This window comes from Erpetoichthys calabaricus, chromosome 16, assembly GCF_900747795.2.
Source record: "Erpetoichthys calabaricus chromosome 16, fErpCal1.3, whole genome shotgun sequence".
Classification (NCBI taxonomy): Eukaryota; Metazoa; Chordata; class Cladistia; order Polypteriformes; family Polypteridae; genus Erpetoichthys; species Erpetoichthys calabaricus.
The window spans coordinates 60,138,476-60,165,039 of record NC_041409.2 but is presented as its reverse complement, the minus strand read 5'-3'; the positions used below and the strand labels follow the sequence as shown (position 1 = coordinate 60,165,039).

At 39.8% G+C, this 26,564-nt stretch overlaps 1 protein-coding gene across 2 annotated transcripts in view; it reads right to left on the bottom strand.

The window, feature by feature from the left end:
* The window catches only part of syne2b (spectrin repeat containing, nuclear envelope 2b), a 524,337-nt gene that overhangs the window by 266,419 nt on the left and 231,354 nt on the right, over nucleotides 1-26,564 (bottom strand). The window contains exons 62-65 of one of the 2 annotated variants that reach the window (XM_051919949.1): nucleotides 14,050-14,179; nucleotides 9,259-9,549; nucleotides 6,002-6,135; nucleotides 3,335-3,464 (exon numbers count right to left, since the gene is read on the bottom strand). In XM_051919949.1, coding sequence (XP_051775909.1) covers nucleotides 3,335-3,464; nucleotides 6,002-6,135; nucleotides 9,259-9,549; nucleotides 14,050-14,179 — 685 coding nt within the window. The remainder of the gene's footprint in view (nucleotides 1-3,334; nucleotides 3,465-6,001; nucleotides 6,136-9,258; nucleotides 9,550-14,049; nucleotides 14,180-26,564) is intronic. The other variant, XM_051919950.1, reaches the window with a different exon arrangement.

The following is a 26,564-nucleotide window of genomic DNA, read 5'->3' as shown; positions in this document are numbered from 1 at the left end:
AACAGCTGTGTGAATACAAAGTTAAGTACAATTATTACAGTGTGTACTGTTAGACAGCTTGTTCACTTAACATTTTAAGTATTAACTATATTACTGGAAGCAATCAATCAACCAGTTTTTGTTTTATACAGCACCCTTCATCATGACACAGAGGTTATTATTAAGCAAACAAGAACAAAATTGAAATGAACATGAAAAACACGAGACTATCAAATACACAGAAGACAAAGGTATGGGAGGTCTCTGAAGGAAATATGAACGACATGAAGCGCAAATGACTTTCCTCTTACGTTATATACAGCAGTCATTATGTTTCTGTTGTTATCCATTCATCTTCTATGGCTGCTTTGTGTTGATATTGTTTATTGTGATTAAGTTTTTTGTTTTATTTGTTTATGTTGCTGTTTTTCAAATATATTTTTTTATATATTTTGTTTTAATTTTGTCTCATTTGGGGCTGTTTGTCTCTTGTTGTATCTATGTAATATTATTATTGACATTTTGTTATACAGAGGAACCTCGGTTCACGAATGTCTTGGAACACGTAGAAATCGGTTTATGACCAAAAAGTTCGCCAAACTTTTGCATCTGTTCAGGACTACACACTCGGTATACGAAAAAGCACAGTTTCCCTTTCGGTTTGTGCGTGCCGATGATTTCCGCACATGTTCAGTCTCTCCCTGTACATTCCCTGTGCAGCAAGCGAGAGACACACACACAGACGCATGGGAGAGAGAGAGACACACACACACGCACACGGCGAGAGAGACACACACACACGCGCACGGCGAGAGAGACACACACACAGACGCACGGCGAGAGTGACACACATGCGCATGGCGAGAGAGACACACACGCGCACGGCGAGAGAGACACACACACAGACGCACGGCGAGAGTGATACACATGCGCATGGCGAGAGAGACACACACGCGCACGGCGAGAGAGACACACAAACACACTGTGAGAGAGACACACACACACACTGTGAGAGAGACACACACACACGCGCGCACGCGCGAGAGAGAGATAGACAGCAAGCGAGAGAGACACACACACTGTGAGAGAGACACACACACACTGTGAGAGAGACACACACACACTGTGAGAGAGACACACACACACACGCGCGAGAGAGAGAGATAGACAGCAAGCGAGAGAGAGAGGGCTGGCCGTATAAGGGCTTGTTATTAAAGAGACAGATTCCAGCATTGTTTTAACCTCGTTGTATTTAATGAAGACTTTTTTCTGTTGGATTTTAACCTCCACTTCACTTCTGTTTACGGCGATCGCTTTGTAGCGTGCATTGTTGCAATGTTACTTTTCTTGGTGGTTTATTAAATTACAGATTTTTCAAATGATCATTTTTTCCCTGTGCTTAAAACTCATTAAAAAAAGTGTTTTTAGCGAGCGGTTCGTAGCGCTATAGCGCAAACTCTTGCAGTGTTAAGTTTTCTCTGTTGTTCAAGGTTTCCTCAGTGTTATTCAATGTTTTTACATTTAGTTCACTATTACGCTGTACATTCTATGGTATAATTAACTAGATTTGTGCTTAAAAATCTTTAAAAAAATATATTTACATACAGTTTGTACGGTCTGGAAAGGATTAATTGTATTTACATACAATCCTATGGGAGAAAATTACTTCGGATCACGACCAAATTGGGTTCCAACTAGAGATTTGAAACGAATTATGGTTGTGAACCGAGGTTCCACTGTATATTGCTTTCTTTGCTCTTAATAGTATATGTAGTCTCTTTGTGGAGCCCAAGGAGGCAGGGCCACCTGATGACTCAGATGCTTTACTAACTGCAGTTTTTCAGCATTATATGTTGCAGTCCTTGATTATATTTTCTTGTTTTTGATTATTGGATTTCCTGGATCTTGACCCTTGTATTTCACTAAGGTGCTGTTTTTTGATTTTGTGATCAAAAGATTTTGTTGTTGGGTGTGGCGCACAATGTCATCTCACTGCCACTATGAAGTGACAATGCACATCACCACATCCAAATCTTTATATTTATAATAAAATGTCATTCCTGGTGCACAGTTAAGTCAGGGAAAGGACTATAGACCAGGCTTACAACTTTGTTTTACTACTTTCATTTTTTTTTTTTTTAATTTTTGGGCTTCTCATTTTGACACTTGTTTTTTTTACTCCTGCCTGGTATTAAATACCAATCATCTGAAACACCTTTTTTCATTTTAATTTTTAAAGAGTTGTGTCAGAGTCAGCACATGTCAAAACCCCAAAAACAAAAAAGAAATTCCAACAAAGTTGTATAATAACCCAGTAAAAAACTTAAAAGGAAACTGAATCATAACATAAAGGAGCAGCCAAGATTTGAACCTAGTTCCCAGTGCTGGAACATAATATGTGTATGTGGATTATTGAGAGAATGATAAAAAAAAAGATAGAAACCTCATCAAAAACAAAGCAACAGGTCAAAACTGTGTGAGATTTAAAACTGGAAATGAAAACCAAGTGGCAAGACAAGAATCAAAAGTCAGTAGCAAAATGACGTTGTAATGATAAGCACAAACGAGCATGACGGCCTGTTTGAAAATGAAACTAACAATCACTAAAGAGACGTGTATCCACTGAGGGATAAGGCATAATGGGGCCATCGCGGGAAAAAAAAAGCAAGACGTGAGCAAAAAACAAACTTTTGTCAAATCAATTCAAAATAAGAAATAAACCACAGAAACAGAATCCTCTGGTTAGAAATGATAAAATACACAAAATATGCATATAGAAACACACAGACAGACAGACAGACAGACAGACAGACAGACAGACAGACAGACAGACAGACAGACAGACAGACAGACAGACAGACAGACAGACAGACAGATAGATAGATAGATAGATAGATAGATAGATAGATAGATAGATAGATAGATAGATAGATAGATAGATAGGAAATACACTATATAACAGATAAATAGCTAAATAGACAGAGAATGCTATGATGAAAAAATAAATCATCAGGCTTGATAACCATGCCAAAATGGGAAGGTTTCTTCTCTAATACTGTCATACACACCTATTGATTATTCTGGGTTTTGGGAAGTTTTAGGTGTGGTGGTGGTTGTTGCAGATACAAGCTGGGATCAAGGCTCATTATAATATGTCCAAATATATAGATAGCATAGGTACCCAGGCTACCTACAGACATGGCTGTCACACAAGATTGCCTATCATCACATACGTGAAGGAGAACTTATACAAAACACATGCGTTCTCCAATCATGTACCTTCTCAATTAGAATGCATCACAATGTCTTGAAGAAGATGTAATCTTTGTAAAAAACAAAACAAATGCCATTTTACCTGTGAGATGTGGTCAGTAGGCTGAGGTGCCACAAAACTAAAGTCCTCTGAGCCAGGTACTGGTGGAGAGAGGCTCATTTCCCAGGTCAATTCACTATTTAGAGGCTCAACAAGATCATCTGCAAATGAACTATAAGGAAAAATTAAGATATGTTAACCACACCTTGGGAAGGATATTCAAAAACTGGAGAATGGACAAGCACTGGAGAACTTCAAAAACAGCAGAAGGAAAAGTCCTAATAAAGGATCAAAAGTAATCAGCTAAAAAGGAAGAGGAGTTTGATTGTTCACTTCCTCGACTTTAAGAATAACTTAGCTTACCAGTTACTGGAGATGTATTCTCATCTACCTGTAGCCTGCTATGATTGTTTGTACTCACAAAACTTAAAAGGCAGGCCTCAATTCTAAAGACTAAGCTTGTATTCCCACACAGTTCACTAAGTAGGCCTCACCAGCACTAAGTAAGCCTGACCCTCAAAACTCAAGAAACAGGCTTGTGGCCTGCACAGACAAAAGAGAGGTAAAGCTTATAAATCTCAGCATGGAGAGGGAAACCATATTAAACTCCCGGCTCAAAAACAATAAAAACATTCACTTAAAAAATAAAAATGGATAACTATTAAGAAAATGTTGTTTAAAAGTAAATAGAATCAAGACAGATATTCAAAAAGAAATACCCAAAGACAAAAGCAAAATTTCAAAAAAACAGATGATCAAAAGGAAGGAAATCCAAAGTTGGGAAAGCTAAACAACAAAAGCTTGAAAGTACTGCTTAAGGGTCGTAGTGGACTCCTCATTGTCAACCTGCAGACAGTGTTCAGAAGCCAATAAGAAGGCTAACGTGTTTGGTTATATAGCACCCTGATGTGTGGATAACAAGTCCAAGGAGGTTATGCTCAAGATTTATAACACACTGGTGAGGCCTCATCTGGAGTACTGTGTGCAGTTTTGGTCTCCAGACTACAAAAACGACATAGCAGCTTCAGAAAAAGTCCAGAGAAGAGAGACCACGCTGATTCGAAGTCTACAGGGGATGAGTTATGAGGAAAGACTAAAAGAGCTGAGCCTTTTCAGGTTTAAGAAAAAGAAGATAAAGAGGAGATATGATTAAAGTGTTTAAAATTATGAAGGGAATTAGTACAGTGGATCGAGACTGTTAATTTAAATTGAGTTCATCAAGAACACAGGGACACAGTTGGAAACTGTTCACACAAACATCAGGAAGTTTTTCTTCAGCAACAGAACTATGGACACATGGAATAAGATACCAAGTAGTATGGCAGATAGTAGGACCGTAACTCGACTTGATGTTATTTTGGAGGAATTAAGCAGACAGCCTGTTCTCATCAAAATTTTTTTATGTTCTAATATACTGGGCTGAGGACACTGAGACTTTTATAAAGGCTGAGGATGGACCCCTACATACAAAAAACAGGACTAAGAACCACTTACTGTAAATAAAAAATACAAAAGGACAAAGAGAAAAAAATCACAAGATAGTTGACAAGTTAAACAAAAAATGAGAAAAAACAGTTTCATTACAAAATACGTGTAAACAATACACAAACAAGAGCAAAAGGTACAAAAAAAAGTATTTAAAAGACTAAAGCTGGGGATGAAATCATGACAGTCATATTGGTCCAAACCCAAGGAGCCCAAACTTAGCCAAGAATCAACATGAGAGCCTGGATGGGAGACCAGGCCATGGCAGAGATCCCCTCACACAAAGGCCAGTTTGGTGTTCCCAATCAACTTGGCATCTCTTTGGACTTTAGGAGAAAGCTTATGTGAACACAGAAAGAACAAGCAAACACCTTATAAATACGAAACATGACCAAGACTGCCCTCTTGGAAACTGCTCTGCAGTTCTGAGGTGCTAATGCAACAAAGAATTGTGTAAATTACAGTTTTATGATATTCTAAGTTCTGCTGCCCAGATTACTGCCTTCTGCTCAGTGCTACTGGGGCAGGCTCAGTCTGTTTCTCCATGGATTGGGTTGGTTCGATTAAGCAGGTTCAGAAATGGATGGATACTCAGTAATTGAAAAGCCAGAGTTGGGTGAGGCACTACTGAATATAATGCACTTCAGAAAGAGGGAGACAGAGATAGAAAGAGCTTACTATTTAAAAGTAAAGAATGGCGCTCAGTGAGCCTCATCCACCAACTAGGCAGCACTGATCAAATCCTGTTATCGGCCATAATGAGGAGCTGTCCACAGCAGTCTGACAAGAGCACATGGCTTTACCTATTCACATCACATGACTATCTGAGGAGAGGGAACAAAGAATATAGAGAGGAGGAGAATGTTCATCAGCGGTGCTCCTCTTAGGGGTCTGTGTGACGGCTGTTACACTTCCTCCTTTCGGTTCACATTTTGAACTAATGATGCACAGTAATGAGTAACCTTGTGAAAATGTAGGTGACATAAAATCCAATAGAGTGAGCAAACATGCTACTCAGAAGTGCAATTTGGCATAGAGAAAGTGAGCCAGAGAAACATAAGAATTTGAAACTTCAAGTAAAAGTGCAGAAACAACTAAGAGGTTGAAGGAAAATGTAAAGTGTGCCCTACAAAGAACAACAAATGTCTACAAAGGAGCACAGTAGTCGCACTTCCTTAGCTTCCAGTGAGCCGGGCGTATTGCAGCGCAATGATGAAAAATTACCTGTGGTGCCTTTGGGGGTCTCCTTGAATGTCCAAATTCAACGCAGAACATTTTTGATGAGTGCCGCTGGCATCCGATGTTGACTGAAGATTTTCCACTTGTACGTTTAGATTTTCCAAAGTTCTTCCTTTGTCCTGAAGTCAAATATAAAAACAAAAAAACAGAAAACAAGAAATTCGCTTTACTGATACGGTATGTGCAAATACATCAGCTTGAATTTGTCCTTCTAGGAGTCTGCCATCACTGTTATGGGCCATGACGACTGCAAAGCTAGCCGTTTAGCTGCTCAGACACTATAAACGAAAGGTGTCCACTAACATCAGATAAGTCCTCAATAGTGTCCTTAAAGGGATACTCCACTCAAAAATGGTATTTTTTATATATGTTACTTATCCTATGCAGTTTGCAGTGGCAGTTGAGAAAAAGTTTTCATCTCATATTTTCATGGAAAATGGACCTAACAAAGTTTCTGACACTACAGAACCCAATGACAACAAACGCGGAACAAAATCAAATAATGTCACAAATGTCCATGTGAAAATGTCACATTACTCGTGTTGCATATTCCGTATGACAACAAGACTCTTGACCAATGAATGGAGGGGAGAGGCGGTTCTTCAATTCAAAAGTTCAATCCAATGTGAAGGGACTTCCTATTTGCTGACTACTTTCCTTTTCCGAGATTATTCAATTTAACGATATTTTAGCAAAAAAGACACGCATTTTGCACGTTGTTAGCATACAAGTGGATGAGTTGACATATGGATTTTGCAACACAAGTAACAAGATTTTTGTTATGGTAAGCTGTTTTCTCTGCGTTGGTCACCATTATACGATCAGAAATGTTGTTATGTCCATTTACATAAAAACATGAGACTAATTTTTTTCTGCCATCTCTGCAAACTACATGGGTTAAGTAACATATAAAAAAAATCATATCATTTTTGGGAAGAGTATTCCTTTACTGATTGATGGTTTATTCCATTTTACACATACTTGAGCTTAACAACAATATATAGATTTAGGTGTTTGGCTGACACTTTTTTTAATCAAAATCATCTTAAAATTCCATAATTTGGGTTCATTTTAAATTAGTTTCATTACATTTAGTTATATTTCAGCTTCAAAATATAGGTTTTTCAGATCATATAAACCTATCTTTAGCATAAGCTTCCTGACTGAAAATCTTTTTCTAATAGTTATATATTTTTTTCATTCTTTTTCCAATGTCTCTTTGTTTTTTCAAGCGTCTCTATTTCAAGTATCTGTTACTACTAGGGGGCTCCGCCCCCTGCTCGCTTCGCTCGCCAACCCCTGGTCTTGGGTAACCCGAAATACATCCGATAGAGATTATTGTCTGTCTTGGTAATTGTTACATATGCATTATGTTCAGTGCCACGATATTTGTAGGTCTATGTAAGATATGTAAATGACAATAGCAGTGTAATTGTTATGTTATATAGGTATAGATGTGCAGATCTATGCATGAGATGTATTGGAGTGGTTATTATAATCTTAACGTTAACGTTACATGAATGCCGAACTCTTGAGATGGCAACATAAAGTTGTCCATGTCTAAATACAGGCACAGAGAGGTAAAGGCTGACTCTGTCCATGGTCTGTCTTTGAGATTTGTTGATTGTCATGGCAAATGCAGCTGTAATGGGAGATTGGCGTCATTTAAGTGAACAGTATTGTTAGCAACCATTAATAATGTATCACTGTAATGAGCTTATCATATGTTGTGTAGTTTGGACGTTTGGGGATTCCATCCATATAATACGGAGCGTTCGTTTATTCATATTATACCTGTGGTGTCATGTGTGTGTTTTCTGTGGTTGTCGTTGTAGGCGCATGTGCCCTCCGTATTATGTCGGGTTTGATGTTTGTGGACGTTTGAGGCCTCCGTACTTTCTCTGGTTTGACTGTGGGGCGGGACGCCGAGGCCTCTTGTGTGTGTTACTTCCGTGAGTACTTATAATATTGTATTACTGTAATGTGATTCACATATGCTGTGGAGTCCGGATCTTTGGGGCATCTGTACTATCCTGGGTTTTTGCTTGCGGTGTTTTAGAAGCGCGTTGTAGGTGCCTGCACCTTCCATACTATGTCGGGTCTGACTATGCTGTGTAGTGTGGACGTGTACGGTTCCGTATTCCTCCATCAGGTCTCGTGTCTGTGTGTTCTGTGGTTGTACTGTTAGTAATGTATCACTGTAATGTGCTTCACATATGCTGTGTACTCTGGACGTTTGGGGATTCTGTCCGTGTAATACGGAGCGTTCGTTTATTAATATTATACCTCCGGTGCCGTGTGTGTGTTTTATGTGGTTGTCGTTGTAGGCGCATGCGCCCTCCGTACTATCTCGGTTTTGACTATGCTGTGTTTTGTGGACGTTTGGGGACTCCGTACTCTCTCCGGTTTGATTGTGGGGCGGGACGCCTAAGCCTCTTGTGTTTGTTTTGTCTGTGAGTACTCATATTATTGTATTACTGTAATGTGATTCACATATGCTGTGGAGTCCGTATCTCTGGGGCTTCTGTACCATCTCGGGGTTTTGCCTGAGGTGTGTTAGACGCGCGTTGTAGGTGCCCGCCCCTTCCGTACTTTGTCGGGTTTGACTATGCTGTGTAGTGTGGACGGTTAGGGTTCCGTATTATCTGTGGTCGTTGCTTTATTCCTTATTTCCATTAGTTGAGCTCTTTCGGTTTTGGTGGTGTATCAGAATTCGCTTGCGGTGGTTAGCTATGGTTCAGAAGGCACCTGCGCTTTCCGTACTATCTCGGGTTTGATTATGCTGTGTGTTGTGGACCTTTGTGAATTTGTGATTTTAACCTCGTTTTTAATGGATTTATTGATTGTGATTTTAACCTCCGTAGAAACACCTTTTTATGGAGTATTTATTTATTATGGATATGGGAGCACTGCACATTGAACACTTTTGGAATGTTTTTAATAATAGCACTGTACACTTCTGTACCTTCCCCTTCCTTTATGTGGTGTCCTCATTTGTATGGCTCATCCCAGTCACAACTATCAATGGTGTTGGGTTCAGCAGGCTCTCAAATGAGAAGAAGGAGAATGGAGATGGACCTGCACCGTCACAGTGACACATACAGCTATTCCTTAGATTGATAAATAAGAATGAAGAACCTGCTACTATAAATTGTCTAAGAACCCCTTGTCGTTGGTTTTTTCAGTGCCTTCACAAGTCATCCCCTCCCTTTGTGCACACGACACCATGGACCAAGCCTCACCATATTATCATGATCTCTGGCTTCCTCTCTCATTGAGCTGGACCATTGCTCCTCTTCCTGGTTCATTTGACCAGGGCTTTCAGAAATGGGCAGCTGGATGCACAAATCTTCATAACGCTCCCTCAACTCCATGAGACTGTTTTGGGTGTATTGGCTCTGAGTGTGCAGACTTTCAGGTTCCTGGGAAAGAGCCACACGTCCGGAGGATGTCAAGTGAAGCTTCAGTGAATCCCCAAGGGCACTTAGCTCAGTGAGTGTTTCAACTTCATGGGGGGCCGACTCCAGAACACCCTGTGGACACAGCAGTTCTCCGCTTAACAAAACTCAGAGTAGGAGCAGAGTTATTATTAGATTACATTTTAATAAAGGCTGAGCATTCGTGTGATTGTGGCTCAACAGCTGTGTGAATACAAAGTTAAGTACAATTATTACAGTGTGTACTGTTAGACAGCTTGTTCACTTAACATTTTAAGTGTTAATTATATTCCTGGAAGCAATCATTCAACCAGTTTTTGTTTTATACAGCACCCTTCATCATGACACAGCGGTTATTATTAAGCAAACAAGAACAAAATTGAAATGAACATGAAAAACACGAGACTACCAAATACACAGAAGACAAAGGTATGGGAGCTCTCTGAAGGAAATATGAACGACATGAAGCGCAAATGACTTTCCTCTTACGTTATATACAGCAGTCATTATGTTTCTGTTGTTATCCATCCATCATCTATCGCTGCTTTGTGTTGATATTGTTTATTGTGATTAAGTTTTTTGTTTTATTTGTTTATGTTGCTGTTTTTCAAATATATTTTTTTATATATGTTGTTTTCATTTTGTCTCATTTGGGGCTGTTTGTCTCTTGTTGTATCTATGTAATATTATTATTGATATTTTGTTATACAGAGGAACCTCGGTTCACGAACGTCTTGGAACACGTAGAAATCGGTTTATGACCAAAAAGTTCGCCAAACTTTTGTATCTGTTCACGACCACACACTCGGTATACGAAAAAGCACAGTTTCCCTTTCGGTTTTTGTGCGTGCCGATGATTTCCGCACGTGTTCAGTCTCTCCCTGTACATTCCCTGTGCAGCAAATGAGAGACACACAGACACAGACGCACGGGGGAGAGAGAGACACACACACACGCACGGTGAGAGAGACACACACACATGCGCACGGTGAGAGAGACACACACACGCACGGAGAGAGTGACACACACACGCACGCGAGAAAGACACACACACTGTGAGAGAGACACACACACACGCGCGTGAGAGAGAGATAGACAGCAAGCGAGAGAGAGGGCTGGCCGCATAAGGGCTTGTAATTAAAGAGACAGATTCCAGCATTGTTTTAACCTCGTTGTATTTAATGAAGACTTTTATCTGTTGGATTTTAACCTCCACTTCACTTCTGTTCACGGCGATCGCTTTGTAGCGTGCATTGTTGCAATGTTACTTTTCTTGGTAGTTTATTAAATTACAGATTTTTCAAATGATCATTTTTTCCCTGTGCTTAAAACTCATTAAAAAAAGTGTTTTTAGCGAGCGGTTCGTAGCGCTATAGCACGAACTCTTGCAGTGTTAGTTTTCTCTATTGTTCAAGGTTTCCTCAGTGTTATTCAATGTTTTTACATTTAGTTTACTATTACGCTGTACATTCTATGGTATCATTAACTATATTTGTGCTTAAAAATCTTTAAAAAAATATATTTACATACAGTTTGTACGGTCTGGAACGGATTAATTGTATTTACATACAATCCTATGGGGGAAAAATACTTCAGATCACGACCAAATCGGGTTCCGACCAGAGTTTTGAAACGAATTATGGTTGTGAACTGAGGTTCCACTGTATATTGATTTCTTTGCTCTTAATAGTATATGTAGTCTCTTTGTGGAGCCCAAGGAGGCAGGGCCACCTGATGACTCAGATGCTTTACTAACTGTAGTTTTTCAGCATTATATGTTGCAGTCCTTGACTATATTTTCTTGTTTTTGATTATTGGATTTCCTGGCTCTTGACCCTTGTATTTCACTAAGGTGCTGTTTTTTGATTTTGTGATCAAAAGATTTTGTTGCTTTCAGCTTTGTCTTCTTATTTTGTAGTCCATTTTACTGCCTTGCCATTTTTGTGCTCTTTTTAAATTAGATTTTCATTCTTTATAATTAAAAAAAACTTTTGTTTTGTTTGTTCTTTGAACAAGAGGTTAATATTTCCCTATCCTCCATCTTGGACATTTACTGAACATTTAATTTTTAAAATCCTTTTAAAGCCCCATTTTTGAGCCTGAATCGTTGCGATATGCTTGGTGAATTTGGTCGCCTGTAGGTTTAATGTGGTGTGAGTAGGTGCACTAGTAAAAGGTGAATTGACTGCAATCAAGTAGAAATTCAAGAAAGACATTAGCCTCTAAGCACTGTTCATAATGCGGCAACTATCAGTGTTCGTGGCAGGGGAAATATAAAAGTCACTACCCTTGTGCTATGGTGGTCTTCATAAACACAAGGGGTATGTTCATCATACGGATCAGATACTGACATTCTACCCTCTCATGTACAAACAACAAAAAAGATATGATAAGAAAAGTGCAGAAAGAAACACACTTCTACTGATCCGGCTGCGTCATTGGACTGTCTGTTAATGGCTGTTTCAAATCATGTCACACGAAGGACAATACTATATCTGCATCAGTACAGCAGTGGACACCACACATATCTTTCCTACTGTATTTTTGTTGTTGTTTTGGTATTTACATATTACTGTAATACGTAATGATACATATGTGTAATAATATTTTTCCTTGCAAATCAAAATCCAAACTTTTTAAGCCATTTTTCTGGTGGTAAATATAACACTAAAGAGGCTACATGAGCACCAGATATATGAAATCAACACTAAATGAATCCATAAGAAATAATAGAATCTTAGCAAAATGAAACATAGTTCATACCACCATTATGTTAGTTTGTTTTATTATTGCCAACACCATTACAGATATTCTTAATGTGGATGCTGCCCTGTTGCTTATAGTTACGACGCCTGTTGTTGGGTGTGGCGCACAATGTCATCTCACTGCCACTATGAAGTGACAATGCACATCACCACATCCAAATCTTTATATTTATAATAAAATGTCATTCCTGGTGCACAGTTAAGTCAGGGAAAGGACTATAGACCAGGCTTACAACTTTGTTTTACTACTTTAATTTTTGTTTTTTTTTTTAATTTTTGGGCTTCTCATTTTGAGACTTGTTTTTTTTACTCCTGCCTGGTATTAAATACCAATCATCTGAAACACCTTTCTTCATTTTAATTTTTAAAGAGTCGTGTCAGAGTCAGCACATGTCAAAACCCCAAAAACAAAACAGAAATTCCAACAAAGGTGTATAATAACCCAGGAAAAAAATTAAAAGGAAACCGAATCATAACATAAAGGAGCAGCCAAGATATGAACCTAGTTCCCAGTGCTGGAACATAATATGTGTATGTGGATTATTGAGAGAATGATAAAAAAAAAGATAGAAACCTCATCAAAAACAAAGCAACGGGTCAAAACTGTGTGAGATTTAAAACTGGAAATGAAAACCAAGTGGCAAGACAAGAATCAAAAGTCAGTGGCAAAATGACGTTGTAATGATAAGCACAAAGGAGCATGATGGCCTGTTTGAAAATGAAACTAACAATCACTAAAGAGACGTGTATCCAATGAGGGATAATGCATAATGCGGCCATCGCTGAAAAAAACGTGACGTGAGCAAAAAACACACTTTTGTCAAATCAATTCAAAATAAGAAATAAACCACAGAAACAGAATCCTCTGGCTAGAAATGATAAAATACACAAATATGCATATAGCAAAACATGAACAGACAGACAGACAGACAGACAGACAGACAGACAGACAGACAGACAGACAGACAGACAGACAGACAGACAGACAGACAGACAGATAGATAGATAGATAGATAGATAGATAGATAGATAGATAGATAGATAGATAGATAGATAGATAGATAGATAGATAGATAGATAGATAGATAGGAAATGCACTATATAACAGATAAATAGCTAAATACACAGAGAATGCTATGATGAAAAAATAAACCATCATGTTTGATAACCAAGCCAAAATGGGAAGGTTTCTTCTCTAATACTATCATACACACCTATTGATTATTCTGGGTTTTGTGAAGTTTTAGGTGTGGTGGTGGTTGTTGCAGATACAAGCTGGGATCAAGGCTCATTATAACATGTCCAAATATATAGATAGCATAGGTACCCAGGCCCGGTCTTAGGTATTATGGGGCCCTAGGCGAAAGGGGGTCCAGGGGCCCCCTGAGGGGGGCGGAGCCCCCCTGGAAGCTCTGTGAAATGCGTGAAAATTAGACCAAGGAGTCGATCCGGGGGCCCCCGGACGCCAGGGCCCTAGGCGGTCGCCTACTTCGCCTATGCCTAAGGCCGGGCCTGATTGGGACAAATAATGCTGCAGTATATTTAAGTATATATGACAATTGCTCACTCGGACAATTTGTTTTGGGGGCCCCCAAGAAGGCGGGGGCCCTAAGCTGTAGCTTGTGTAGCTTATACGTAAATTCTGCACTGTAGGTACCTAGGCTACCTACAGACATGGCTGTCACACAAGGTAGCCTATCATCACATACATGAAGGAGAACTTATACAAAACACATGCCTTCTCCCATCATGCACCTTCTCAATTAGAATACATCACAATGTCTTGAAGAAGATGTAATCTTTGTAAAAGACAAAACAAATGCCATTTTACCTGTGAGATGTAGTCAGTAGGCTGAGGTGCCACAAAACTGAAGTCCTCTGAGCCAGGCACAGGTGGAGAGAGGCTCATTTCCCAGGTCAATTCACTATTTTGAGGCTCAACAAGATCATCTGCAAATGAACTATAAAGAAAAATTAAGAGATGTTAACCACACCTTGGGAAGGATCTTCAAAAACTGGAGAATGGGCAAGCACTGGAGAACGTCAAAAACAGCACAAGGAAAAGTCCTAATAAAGGATCAAATTCAGTCAGCTAAAAAGGAAGAGGAGTTTGATTGTTCACTTCCTCGACTTTAGGAATAACTTAGCTTACCTGTTTCTGGAGATGTATTCTCATCTACCTGTAGCCTGCTATGATTGTTTGTACTCACAGAACTCAAAAGGCACGCCTCAATTCTAAAGACTAAGCTTGTATTCCCGCACAGTTCACTAAGTAAGCCTCACCAGCACTAAGTACGCCTGACCCCCAAAACTCAAGAAACAGGCTTATGACCTGCACAGACAAAAGAGAGATAAAGCTTATAAATCTCAGCATGGAGAGGGAAACCATATTAAACTCCCGGCTCAAAAACAATAGAAACATTCACTTAAAAAATAAAAATGGATAACTGTTAAGAAAATGTTGTTTAAAAGTAAATAGAATCAAGACAGATATTCAAAAACAAATACCCAAAGACAAAAGCAAAATTTAAAAAAAACAGATGATCAAAAGGAAGGAAATCCAAAGTTGGGAAAGCTAAACAAAATAAGCTTGAAAGTACTGCTTAAGGGTCGTAGTGGACTCCTCATTGTCAACCTGCAGACAGTGTTCAGAAGCCAATAAGAAGGCTAACGTGTTTGGTTATATAGCACCCTGATGTGTGGATAACAAGTCCAAGGAGGTTACGCTCAAGCTTTATAACACACTGGTGAGGCCTCATCTGGAGTACTGTGTACAGTTTTGGTCTCCAGGCTTCAAAAAGGACATAGCAGCCTCAGAAAAAGTCCAGAGAAGAGAGGCCACGCTGATTCGAAGTCTACAGGGGATGAGTTATGAGGAAAGACTAAAAGAGCTGAGCCTTTTCAGGTTTAAGAAAAAGAAGATAAAGAGGAGATATGATTAAAGTGTTTAAAATTATGAAGGGAATTAGTACAGTGGATCGAGACTGTTAATTTACACTTCACCAAGAGAACTATGGACATATGGAATAAGATACCAAGTAGTATGGCAGATAGTAGGACCGTAACTCGACTTGATGTTATTTTGGAGGAAATAAGCAGATAGCCTGTTCTCATCAACATTTTTTTATGTTCTAATATACTGGGCTGAGGACACTGAGACTTTTATAAAGGCTGAGGATGGACCCCTACATACAAAAAACAGGACTAAGAACCACTTACTGTAAATAAAAAAATACAAAAGGACAAAGAGAAAAAAATCACAAGATAGTTGACAAGTTAAACAAAAAATTAGAAAAAACAGTTTCATTACAAAATACATGTAAACAATACACAAACAAGAGCAAAAGGAACAAAAAAAGTATTTAAAAGACTAAAGCCAGGGATGAAATCATGACAGTCATATTGGTCCAAACCCAAGGAGCCCAAGCTTAGCCAAGAATCAACATGAGAGCCTGGATGGAAGACCAGACCATGGCAGAGATCCCCTCACACAAAGGCCAATTTGGTGTTCCCAATCAACTTGGCATATCTTTGGACTTTAGGAGAAAGCTTATCTGAACACAGAAAGAACAAGCAAACACCTTATAAATATGAAACATGACCAAGACTGCACTCTTGGAAACTGCTCTGCATTCTGAGGTGCTAATGCAACAAAGAATTGTGTAAGTTACAGTTTTATGATATTCTAAGTTCTGCTGCCCAGATTACTGCCTTCTGCTCAGTGCTACTGGGGCAGACTCAGTCTGTTTCTCCATAGATTGGGTTGGTTGGATTAAGCAGGTTCAGAAATGGATGGATATTCAGTAATTGAAAAGCCAGAGTTGGGTGAGGCACCACTGAATATAATGCAGTTCAGAAAGAGAGAGACAGAGATAAACAGAAAGAGCTTACTATTTAAAAGTAAAGAATGGCGCTCAGTGAGCCTCATCCACCAACTAGGCAGCACTGATCAAATCCTGTTATCAGCCATAATGAGGAGCTGTCCACAGCAGTCTGACAAGAGCACATGTCTTTACCTATTCACATCACATGACTATCTGAGGAGAGGGAACAAAGAATATAGAGAGGAGGAGAATGTTCATCAGCGGTGCTCCTCTTAGGGGTCTGTGTGACGGCTGTTACACTTCCTCCTTTCGGTTCACAATTTGAACTAGTGATGCACAGTAATGAGTAACCTTGTGAAAATGTAGGTGACATAAAATCCAATAGAGTGAGCAAACATGCTACTCAGAAGTGCAATTTGGTATAGAGAAAGTGAGCCAGAGAAACATAAGAATTTTAAATTTCAAGTAAAAGCGCAGAAACAACTAAGAGGTTGAAGGAAAATGTAAAGTGTGCCCTACAAAGAACAACAAATGTCTACAAAGGAGCACAGTAGTCGCACTTCCTTAGCTTCCAGTGAGCCGGGCGTATTGCAGCGCAATGATGAAAAATTACCTGTGGTGCCTTTGGGGGTCTCCTTGAATGTCCAAATTGAACGCAGAAGATTTTTGATGAGTGCCGCTGGCATCCGATGTTGACTGAAGATTTTCCACTTGTACGTTTAGATTTTCCAAAGTTCTTCCTATGTCCTGAAGTCAAATATAAAAACAAAAAAACAGAAAACAAGAAATTCGCTTTACTGATACGGTATGTGAAAATACATCAGCTTGAATTTGTCCATCTAAGAGTCTGCCATCACTGTTATGGGCCATGACGACTGCAAAGCTAGCCGTTTAGCTGCTCAGACACTATAAATGAAAGGCGTCCACTAACATCATGTAAGCCCTCAATAGTGTCCTTAAAGGGATACTCCACTTAAAAATGGTATTTTTTATATATGTTACTTATCCTATGCAGTTTGCAGTGGCAGTTGAGAAAAAGTTTTCATCTCATATTTTCATGGAAAATGGACCTTACAAAGTTTCTGACACTACAGAACCCAATGGCAACAAACGCGGAACAAAATCAAATAATATCACAAATGTCCATGTGAAAATGTCACATTACTCATGGTGCATATTCCGTATGACAACAAGACTCTTGACCAATGAATGAAGGGGAGAGGCGGGTCTTCAATTCAAAAGTTCAATCCAATGTGAAGGGACTTCCTATTTGCTGACTACTTTCCTTTTCCGAGATTATTCAATTTAATGATATTTTAGCAAAAAAGACACGCATTTTGCACGTTGTTAGCGTACAAGTGGATGACTTGACATGTGGATTTTGCCATACAAGTAACAAGATTTTTGTTATGGTAAGCTGTTTTCTCTGCGTTGGTCACCATTATCCATCCATCCATCCATTTTCCAACCCGCTGAATCCAAACACAGGGTCACGGGGGTCTGCTGGAGCCAATCCCAGCCAACACAGGGCACAAGGCAGGAACCAATCCCGGGCAGGGTGCCAACCCACCGCAGGGTCACCATTATACGATCAGAAATGTTGTTATGTCCATTTACATAAAAACATGAGACTAATTTTTTTCTGCCATCTCTGCAAACTACAAGGGGTAAGTAACATATAAAAAAAATCATATCATTTTTGGGAAGAGTATTCCTTTACTGATTGATGGTTTATTCCATTTTACACATACTTGAGCTTAACAACAATATATAGATTTAGGTGTTTGGCTGATGCTTTTTTTAATCAAAATCATCTTAAAATTCCATAATTTGGGTTCATTTTAAATTAGTTTCATTACATTTAGTTATATTTCAGCTTCAAAATATAGGTTTTTCAGATCATATAAACCTATCTTTAGCATAAGCTTCCTGACTGAAAATCTTTTTCTAATAGTTATATATTTTTTTCATTCTTTTTCCAATGTCTCTTTGTTTTTTCAAGCGTCTCTATTTCAAGTATCTGTTACTACTAGGGGGCTCCGCCCCCTGCTCGCTTCGCTCGCCAACCCCTGGTCTTGGGTAACCCGAAATACATCCGATAGAGATTATTGTTTGTCTTGGTAATTGTTACATATGCATTATGTTCAGTGCCACGATATTTTTGTAGGTCTATGTAAGATATGTAAATGACAATAACAGTGTAATTGTTATGTTATGTAGGTATAGATGTGCAGATCTCTGCATGAGATGTATTGGAGTGGTTATTATAATCTAAACGTTAACGTTACATGAATGCCGAACTCTTGAGATGGCAACATAAAGTTGTCCATGTCTAAATACAGGCACAGAGAGGTAAAGGCTGACTCTGTCCATGGTCTGTCTTTGGGATTTGTTGATTGTCATGGCAAATGCAGCTGTAATGGGAGATTGGCGTCGTTTAAGTGAACAGTATTGTTAGCAACCATCAATAATGTATCACTGTAATGAGCTTAACATATGTTGTGTAGTTTGGACGTTTGGGGATTCCGTCCGTATATTCCGTTCGTTTATTCATATTATACCTGTGGTGTCGGGTGTGTGTTTTCTGTGGTTGTCATTGTAGGCGCATGCGCCCTCCGTATTATGTCGGGTTTGATGTTTGTGGATGTTTGAGGCCTCCGTACTTTCTCTGGTTTGACTGTGGGGCGGGACGCCGAGGCCTCTTGTGTGTGTTACTTCCGTGAGTACTTATAATATTGTATTACTGTAATGTGATTCACATATGCTGTGGAGTCCGGATCTTTGGGGCGTCTGTACTATCCTGGGTTTTTGCTTGCGGTGTTTTAGAAGTGCGTTGTAGGCGCCTGCACCTTCCATACTATGTCGGGTCTGACTATGCTGTGTAGTGTGGACGTGTACGGTTCCGTATTCCTCCATCAGGTCTCGTGTCTGTGTGTTCTGTGGTTGTACTGTTAGTAATGTATCACTGTAATGTGCTTCACATATGCTGTATACTCTGGACGTTTGGGGATTCTGTCCGTGTAATACGGAGCGTTCGTTTATTAATATTATACCTCCGGTGCCGTGTGTGTGTTTTATGTGGTTGTCGTTGTAGGCGCGTGCGCCCTCCGTACTATCTCGGTTTTGACTATTCTGTGTTTTGTGGACGTTTGGGGACTCCGTACTTTCTCCGGTTTGATTGTGGGGTGGGACGCCTAAGCCTCTTGTGTTTGTTTTGTCTGTGAGTACTCATATTATTGTATTACTGTAATGTGATTCACATATGCTGTGGAGTCCGTATCTCTGGGGCTTCTGTACCATCTTGAGGTTTTGCCTGCGGTGTGTTAGACGCGTGTTGTAGGCGCCCGCACCTTTCGTACTATGTTGGGTTTGACTATGCTGTGTAGTGTGGACGGTTAGGGTTCCGTATTGTCTGTGGTCGTTGCTTTATTTCTTATTTCCGTTAGTTGAGCTCTTTCGGTTTTGGTGGTGTATCAGAATTCGCTTGCGGTGGTTAGCTATGGTTCAGAAGCGCGTTGTAGGCGCCTGCGCTTTCCGTACTATCTCGGGTTTGATTATGCTGTGTGTTGTGGACCTTTGTGGACTCCGTAGTATTTCCCGTTTCACTCTGGGGCAGTGCACTGAATCCTCTTTATTGTGTGGCTCTGTCGTTACCTATGGGCGCGTTGCCTCATTTCTTATTTACGTTAGTTCAGCTCCTTCGTTTTTGAGCTGTGACTCCTTCGTTCTCGGTGGATCAGACTTCGCTCGCTGTCGGCGCCTGCGCACTATGTCTCCTGCGTCCATGGGCATGCCATGTACCTGCGTCCATAACCGGTTTACAATTCTCGGTTAGTAATATGGATGGCATTGCTTTGCAACAACCCTCACAATTACGCAGTGCTGACGCATCACTGTGATGGGGTAAACGGTCAACCCAGTGCACTTCCGGGTCATCCAAATTTGATTCTCGGTGACGACCTTGTGGCTTGTATTTTTGAGGCATCTTCTCTCGGTCACCTCAATTATTTCAGAAAACTGCCCTTTCTTTTGGCAGACATACAAACAGATCATGCGGGTGTAATTTAAGAGTACAGTATATGCACCTTGACAAAGAGTCACAAAGTCTTCAGGGGCCTCAAATGGTCAGAAAAAATTGTCATGCTGTTCCTAACCTTCAATAGAATAATTTAAAGGAGAGAAAAAAGAAAAACTTGCACTCAGATAAAAGTGTTGTGTCTAATCTCAGTCTCTGCTTTAATACTATTATTCTCTATCCTTGAAGTTGTTGTTCTGCTGGCACCAAACAGTGGTCCGACAATACCAAATGTCTCAGGTCCTACCCCGTTCTCACCACAGGAAAGCACTGAAGTTCATAGTCCAGGATGCACCACGGCAGGGTGGCTTGGAACTTCAGTGGCCTTGTTATTAAGCAGGAAGGAAGGCATTGGAATTGGGGAGTCATGGTCTGCCCCAGGAACTAAAGTTCTGAGAAACCAGCAGGGCCCAGGAAAGTTCCAGGGTGGATTGAGGGAGTGCCTCTTCCAGTGACACCCCTCACTGAGGTACATGAAGACAACAGGTCATGAAATATGGTGGTCCACCTGACCTTTAACTAAGGTTAGAACTCTGCTTAAAAATATGCCCCACGTACCCCTGTAATGAATAAAAAAAATCTTGTCAGACAAAAGCAAGAAGTGTGACTGTGGTAACATGAGGTCCGCGGCCGTTTGGCATTTTAAATAGATAATCACTGCATTCTCGTCTTTGTGAGGGGGGTTGTGGTAGTGTGGTGAGCGGTTCCCGGGCCCTGCACTTAATGCACAGGTAGAATAGTCTGTGGCCCTAATTGACGCTGGGAGCTGCTAATCAACATATCTGTGGCATGTCCCCACTTTAAAAGGGAGGATCAAGAACCAAGAAAAGATGGAAGTTAAAAGAAGAAAGAAAGAAGGATGGAGGCGGAAGGAGCCAGTGCTGGAGTGAGAGAACTGAAGAGAGCAGGCTTGAGGGAGAGAACGCAGGCAGCTGGGAAGTGAGCCCCGAAGAGGAATGTGTGGCCCAATTGGGGTGGGGGTGGTTGGAATGGTTCAGTCTGGTTGAGCTGCAATGAGGAGTGACCGAAGATTAGACGCGCAGAAGATGGGGAAGGAAGCGGGGGTTGAGGAGGCTTGGGAGTAGAGCCCCAATGTGAGCACCCTGACCATTGGGGAACCAAGCCGAGTTCTGGAGAGGAAGCCTTTCCATAGCCATGGGACAGCAGGGACCCGGAACCTGAGGTTCCGTCTGCTGTTAGGACAACACCTCTGCTGCAAGGCCAGCATGGAATAAGCAGAGGAGCTGCCAGAGAGAGAAAGAAAGAACTTGGATTTGTAGTAAAGATAGCTTCCTGCCAGATGAGTTTAACCTCGTTTTTAATGGATTTATTGATTGTGATTTTAACCTCCATTGAAACACCTATTTATGGAGTATTTATTTATTATGGATATGGGAGCAATGCACATTGAACACTTTTGGAATGTTTTTAATAATAGCATTGTACACTTCTGTACCTTCCCCTTCCTTTATGTGGTGTCCTCATTTGTACGGCTCATCCCAGTCACAACTATCAATGGTGTTGGGTTCAGCAGGCTCTCAAATGAGAAGAAGGAGAATGGAGTCGGACCTGCACCGTCACAGTGACACATACAGCTATTCCTTAGATTGATAAATAAGAATGAAGAACCTGCTACTAAAAATTGTCTAAGAACCCCTTGTCGTTGGTTTTTCAGTGCCTTCACAAGTCATCCCCTCCCTGTGTGCACACGACACCATGGACCAAGCCTCACCATATGATCATGATCTCTGGCTTCCTCTCTCATTGAGCTGGACCATTGCTCCTCTTCCTGGTTCATTTGACCAGGGCTTTCAGAAGTGGGCAGCTGGATGCACAAATCATCATAACGCTCCCTCAACTCCATGAGACTGTTTTGGGTGTCTTGGCTCTGAGTGTGCAGACTTTCAGGTTCCTGGGTAAGAGCCACACGGCCGGAGGACGTCAAGTGAAGTGTCAGTGAATCCCCAAGGGCGCTTAGCTCAGTGAGTGTTTCAACTTCATGGGGGGGCCGACTCCAGGATACCCTGTGGACACAGCAGGTCTCCGCTTAACAAAACTCAGAGCAGGAGCACAGTTATTATTAGATTACATTTTAATAAAGGCTGAGCATTCGTGTGATTGTGGCTCAACAGCTGTGTGAATACAAAGTTAAGTACAATTATTACAGTGTGTACTGTTAGACAGCTTGTTCACTTAACATTTTAAGTATTAACTATATTACTGGAAGCAATCAATCAACCAGTTTTTGTTTTATACAGCACCCTTCATCATGACACAGAGGTTATTATTAAGCAAACAAGAACAAAATTGAAATGAACATGAAAAACACGAGACTACCAAATACACAGAAGACAAAGGTATGGGAGGTCTCTGAAGGAAATATGAACGACATGAAGCGCAAATGACTTTCCTCTTACGTTATATACAGCAGTCATTATGTTTCTGTTGTTATCCATCCATCTTCTATGGCTGCTTTGTGTTGATATTGTTTATTGTGATTAAGTTTTTTGTTTTATTTGTTTATGTTGCTGTTTTTCAAATATATTTTTTTATATATTTTGTTTTAATTTTGTCTCATTTGGGGCTGTTTGTCTCTTGTTGTATCTATGTAATATTATTATTGACATTTTGTTATACAGAGGAACCTCGGTTCACGAATGTCTTGGAACACGTAGAAATCGGTTTATGACCAAAAAGTTCGCCAAACTTTTGCATCTGTTCAGGACTACACACTCGGTATACGAAAAAGCACAGTTTCCCTTTCGGTTTGTGCGTGCCGATGATTTCCGCACATGTTCAGTCTCTCCCTGTACATTCCCTGTGCAGCAAACGAGAGACACACACACAGACGCACGGGGGAGAGAGAGACACACACACACGCACACGGCGAGAGAGACACACACACACGTGCACGGCGAGAGAGACACACACACAGACGCACGGCGAGAGTGACACACATGCGCATGGCGAGAGAGACACACACGCGCACGGCGAGAGAGACACACACACGCATGTGAAAGAGACACACACGCGCACGGCGAGAGAGAGACACACACACACTGTGAGAGAGACACACACACACGCGCGAGAGAGAGATAGACAGCAAGCGAGAGAGAGGGCTGGCCGCATAAGGGCTTGTTATTAAAGAGACAGATTCCAGCATTGTTTTAACCTCGTTGTATTTAATGAAGACTTTTTTCTGTTGGATTTTAACCTCCACTTCACTTCTGTTTACGACGATCGCTTTGTAGCGTGCATTGTTGCAATGTTACTTTTCTTGGTGGTTTATTAAATTACAGATTTTTCAAATGATCATTTTTTCCCTGTGCTTAAAACTCATTAAAAAAAGTGTTTTTAGCGAGCGGTTCGTAGCACTATAGCGCAAACTCTTGCAGTGTTAAGTTTTCTCTGTTGTTCAAGGTTTCCTCAGTGTTATTCAATGTTTTTACATTTAGTTTACTATTACGCTGTACATTCTATGGTATAATTAACTATATTTGTGCTTAAAAATCTTTAAAAAAATATATTTACATACAGTTTGTACAGTCTGGAAAGGATTAATTGTATTTACATACAATCCTATAGGAGAAAATTACTTCGGATCACGACCAAATTGGGTTCCAACTAGAGATTTGAAACGAATTATGGTTGTGAACCGAGGTTCCACTGTATATTGCTTTCTTTGCTCTTAATAGTATATGTAGTCTCTTTGTGGAGCCCAAGGAGGCAGGGTCACCTGATGACTCAGATGCTTTACTAACTGCAGTTTTTCAGCATTATATGTTGCAGTCCTTGATTATATTTTCTTGTTTTTGATTATTGGATTTCCTGGATCTTGACCCTTGTATTTCACTAAGGTGCTGTTTTTTGATTTTGTGATCAAAAGATTTTGTTGCTTTCAGCTTTGTCTTCTTATTTTGTAGTCCATTTTACTGCCTTGCCATTTTTGTGCTCTTTTTAAATTAGATTTTCATTCTTTATAATTAAAAAAAACTTTTGTTTTGTTTGTTCTTTGAACAAGAGGTTAATATTTCCCTATCCTCCATCTTGGACATTTACTGAACAATTAATTTTTAAAATCCTTTTAAAGCCCCATTTTTGAGCCTGAATCGTTGCGATATGCTTGGTGAATTTGTTCACCTGTAGGTTTAATGTGGTGTGAGTAGGTGAACTAGTAAAAGGTGAATTGACTGCAATCAAGTAGAAATTCAAGAAAGACATTAGCCTCTAAGCACTGTTCATAATGCAGCAACTATCAGTGTTTGTGGCAGGGGAAATATAAAAGTCACTACCCTTGTGCTATGGTGGTCTTCAAAAACACAAGGGGTATGTTCATCATGCGGGTCAGATACTGACATTCTACCCTCACATGTACAATCAACAAAAAAGATATGATAAGAAAAGTGCAGAAAGAAACACACTTCTACTGACCCGCTTGCGTCATTGGACTGTCTGTTAATGGCTGTTTCAAATCATGTCACACGAAGGACAATACTATATCTGCATCAGTACAGCAGTGGACACCACACATATCTTTCCTACTGTATTTTTGTTGTTGTTTTGGTATTTACATATTACTGTAATATGCAATAATATATATGTATAATAATATTATTCCTTGCAAATAAAAATTCAAACTTTTTAACTAATTTTTCTGGGGGTAAATATAACACTAAAGAGGCTACACGAGCACCAGATATATGAAATCAACACTAAATTAATCCATAAGAAATAATAGAATCTTAGCAAAATGAAACACAGTTCATACCACCATTATGTTAGTTTGTTTTATAATTGTCAACACCATTACAGATATTCTTAATGTGGATGCTGCCCTGTTGCTTATAGTTGCGACGCCTGTTGTTGGGTGTGGCGCACAATGTCATCTCACTGCCACTATGAAGTGACAATGCACATCACCACATCCAAATCTTTACATTTATAATAAAATGTCATTCCTGGTGCACAGTTAAGTCAGGGAAAGGACTATAGACCAGGCTTACAACTTTGTTTTACTACTTTCATTTTTTTTTTTTTTTAATTTTTGGGCTTCTCATTTTGACACTTGTTTTTTTTAATCCTACCTGGTATTAAATACCAATCATCTGAAACACCTTTTTTCATTTTAATTTTTAAAGAGTTGTGTCAGAGTCAGCACATGTCAAAACCCCAAAAACAAAAAAGAAATTCCAACAAAGGTGTATAATAACCCAGGAAAAAACTTAAAAGGAAACTGAATCATAACATAAAGGAGCAGCCAAGATTTGAACCTAGTTCCCAGTGCTGGAACATAATATGTGTATGTGGATTATTAAGAGAATGATAAAAAAAAAGATAGAAACCTCATCAAAAACAAAGCAACAGGTCAAAACTGTGTGAGATTTAAAACTGGAAATGAAAACCAAGTGGCAAGACAAGAATCAAAAGTCAGTGGCAAAATGACGTTGTAATGATAAGCACAAACGAGCATGACGGCCTGTTTGAAAATGAAACTAACAATCACTAAAGAGACGTGTATCCACTGAGGGATAAGGCATAATGGGGCCATCGCGGGAAAAAAAAAGCAAGACGTGAGCAAAAAACAAACTTTTGTCAAATCAATTCAAAATAAGAAATAAACCACAGAAACAGAATCCTCTGTTTAGAAATGATAAAATACACAAAATATGCATATAGAAACACACAGACAGACAGCCAGACAGACAGACACACAGACAGACAGACAGACAGATAGACTGACTGACAGACAGACAGCCAGACAGACAGACACACAGCCAGACAGACAGACAGATAGACTGACAGACAGACAGACAGACAGACAGACAGACAGACAGACAGACAGACAGACAGACAGACAGATAGATAGATAGATAGATAGATAGATAGATAGATAGATAGATAGATAGATAGATAGATAGATAGATAGATAGATAGATAGATAGATAGATAGGAAATACACTATATAACAGATAAATAGCTAAATAGACAGAGAATGCTATGATGAAAAAATAAACCATCAGGCTTGATAAACAAGCCAAAATGGGAAGGTTTCTTCTCTAATACTGTCATACACACCTATTGATTATTCTGGGTTTTGGGAAGTTTTAGGTGTGGTGGTGGTTGTTGCAGATACAAGCTGGGATCAAGGCTCATTATAACATGTCCAAATATATAGATAGCATAGGTACCCAGGCTACCTACAGACATGGCTGTCACACAAGATAGCCTATCATCACATACGTGAAGGAGAACTTATACAAAACACATGCGTTCTCCAATCATGTACCTTCTCAATTAGAATGCATCACAATGTCTTGAAGAAGATGTAATCTTTGTAAAAAACAAAACAAATGCCATTTTACCTGTGAGATGTGGTCAGTAGGCTGAGGTGCCACAAAACTAAAGTCCTCTGAGCCAGGTACTGGTGGAGAGAGGCTCATTTCCCAG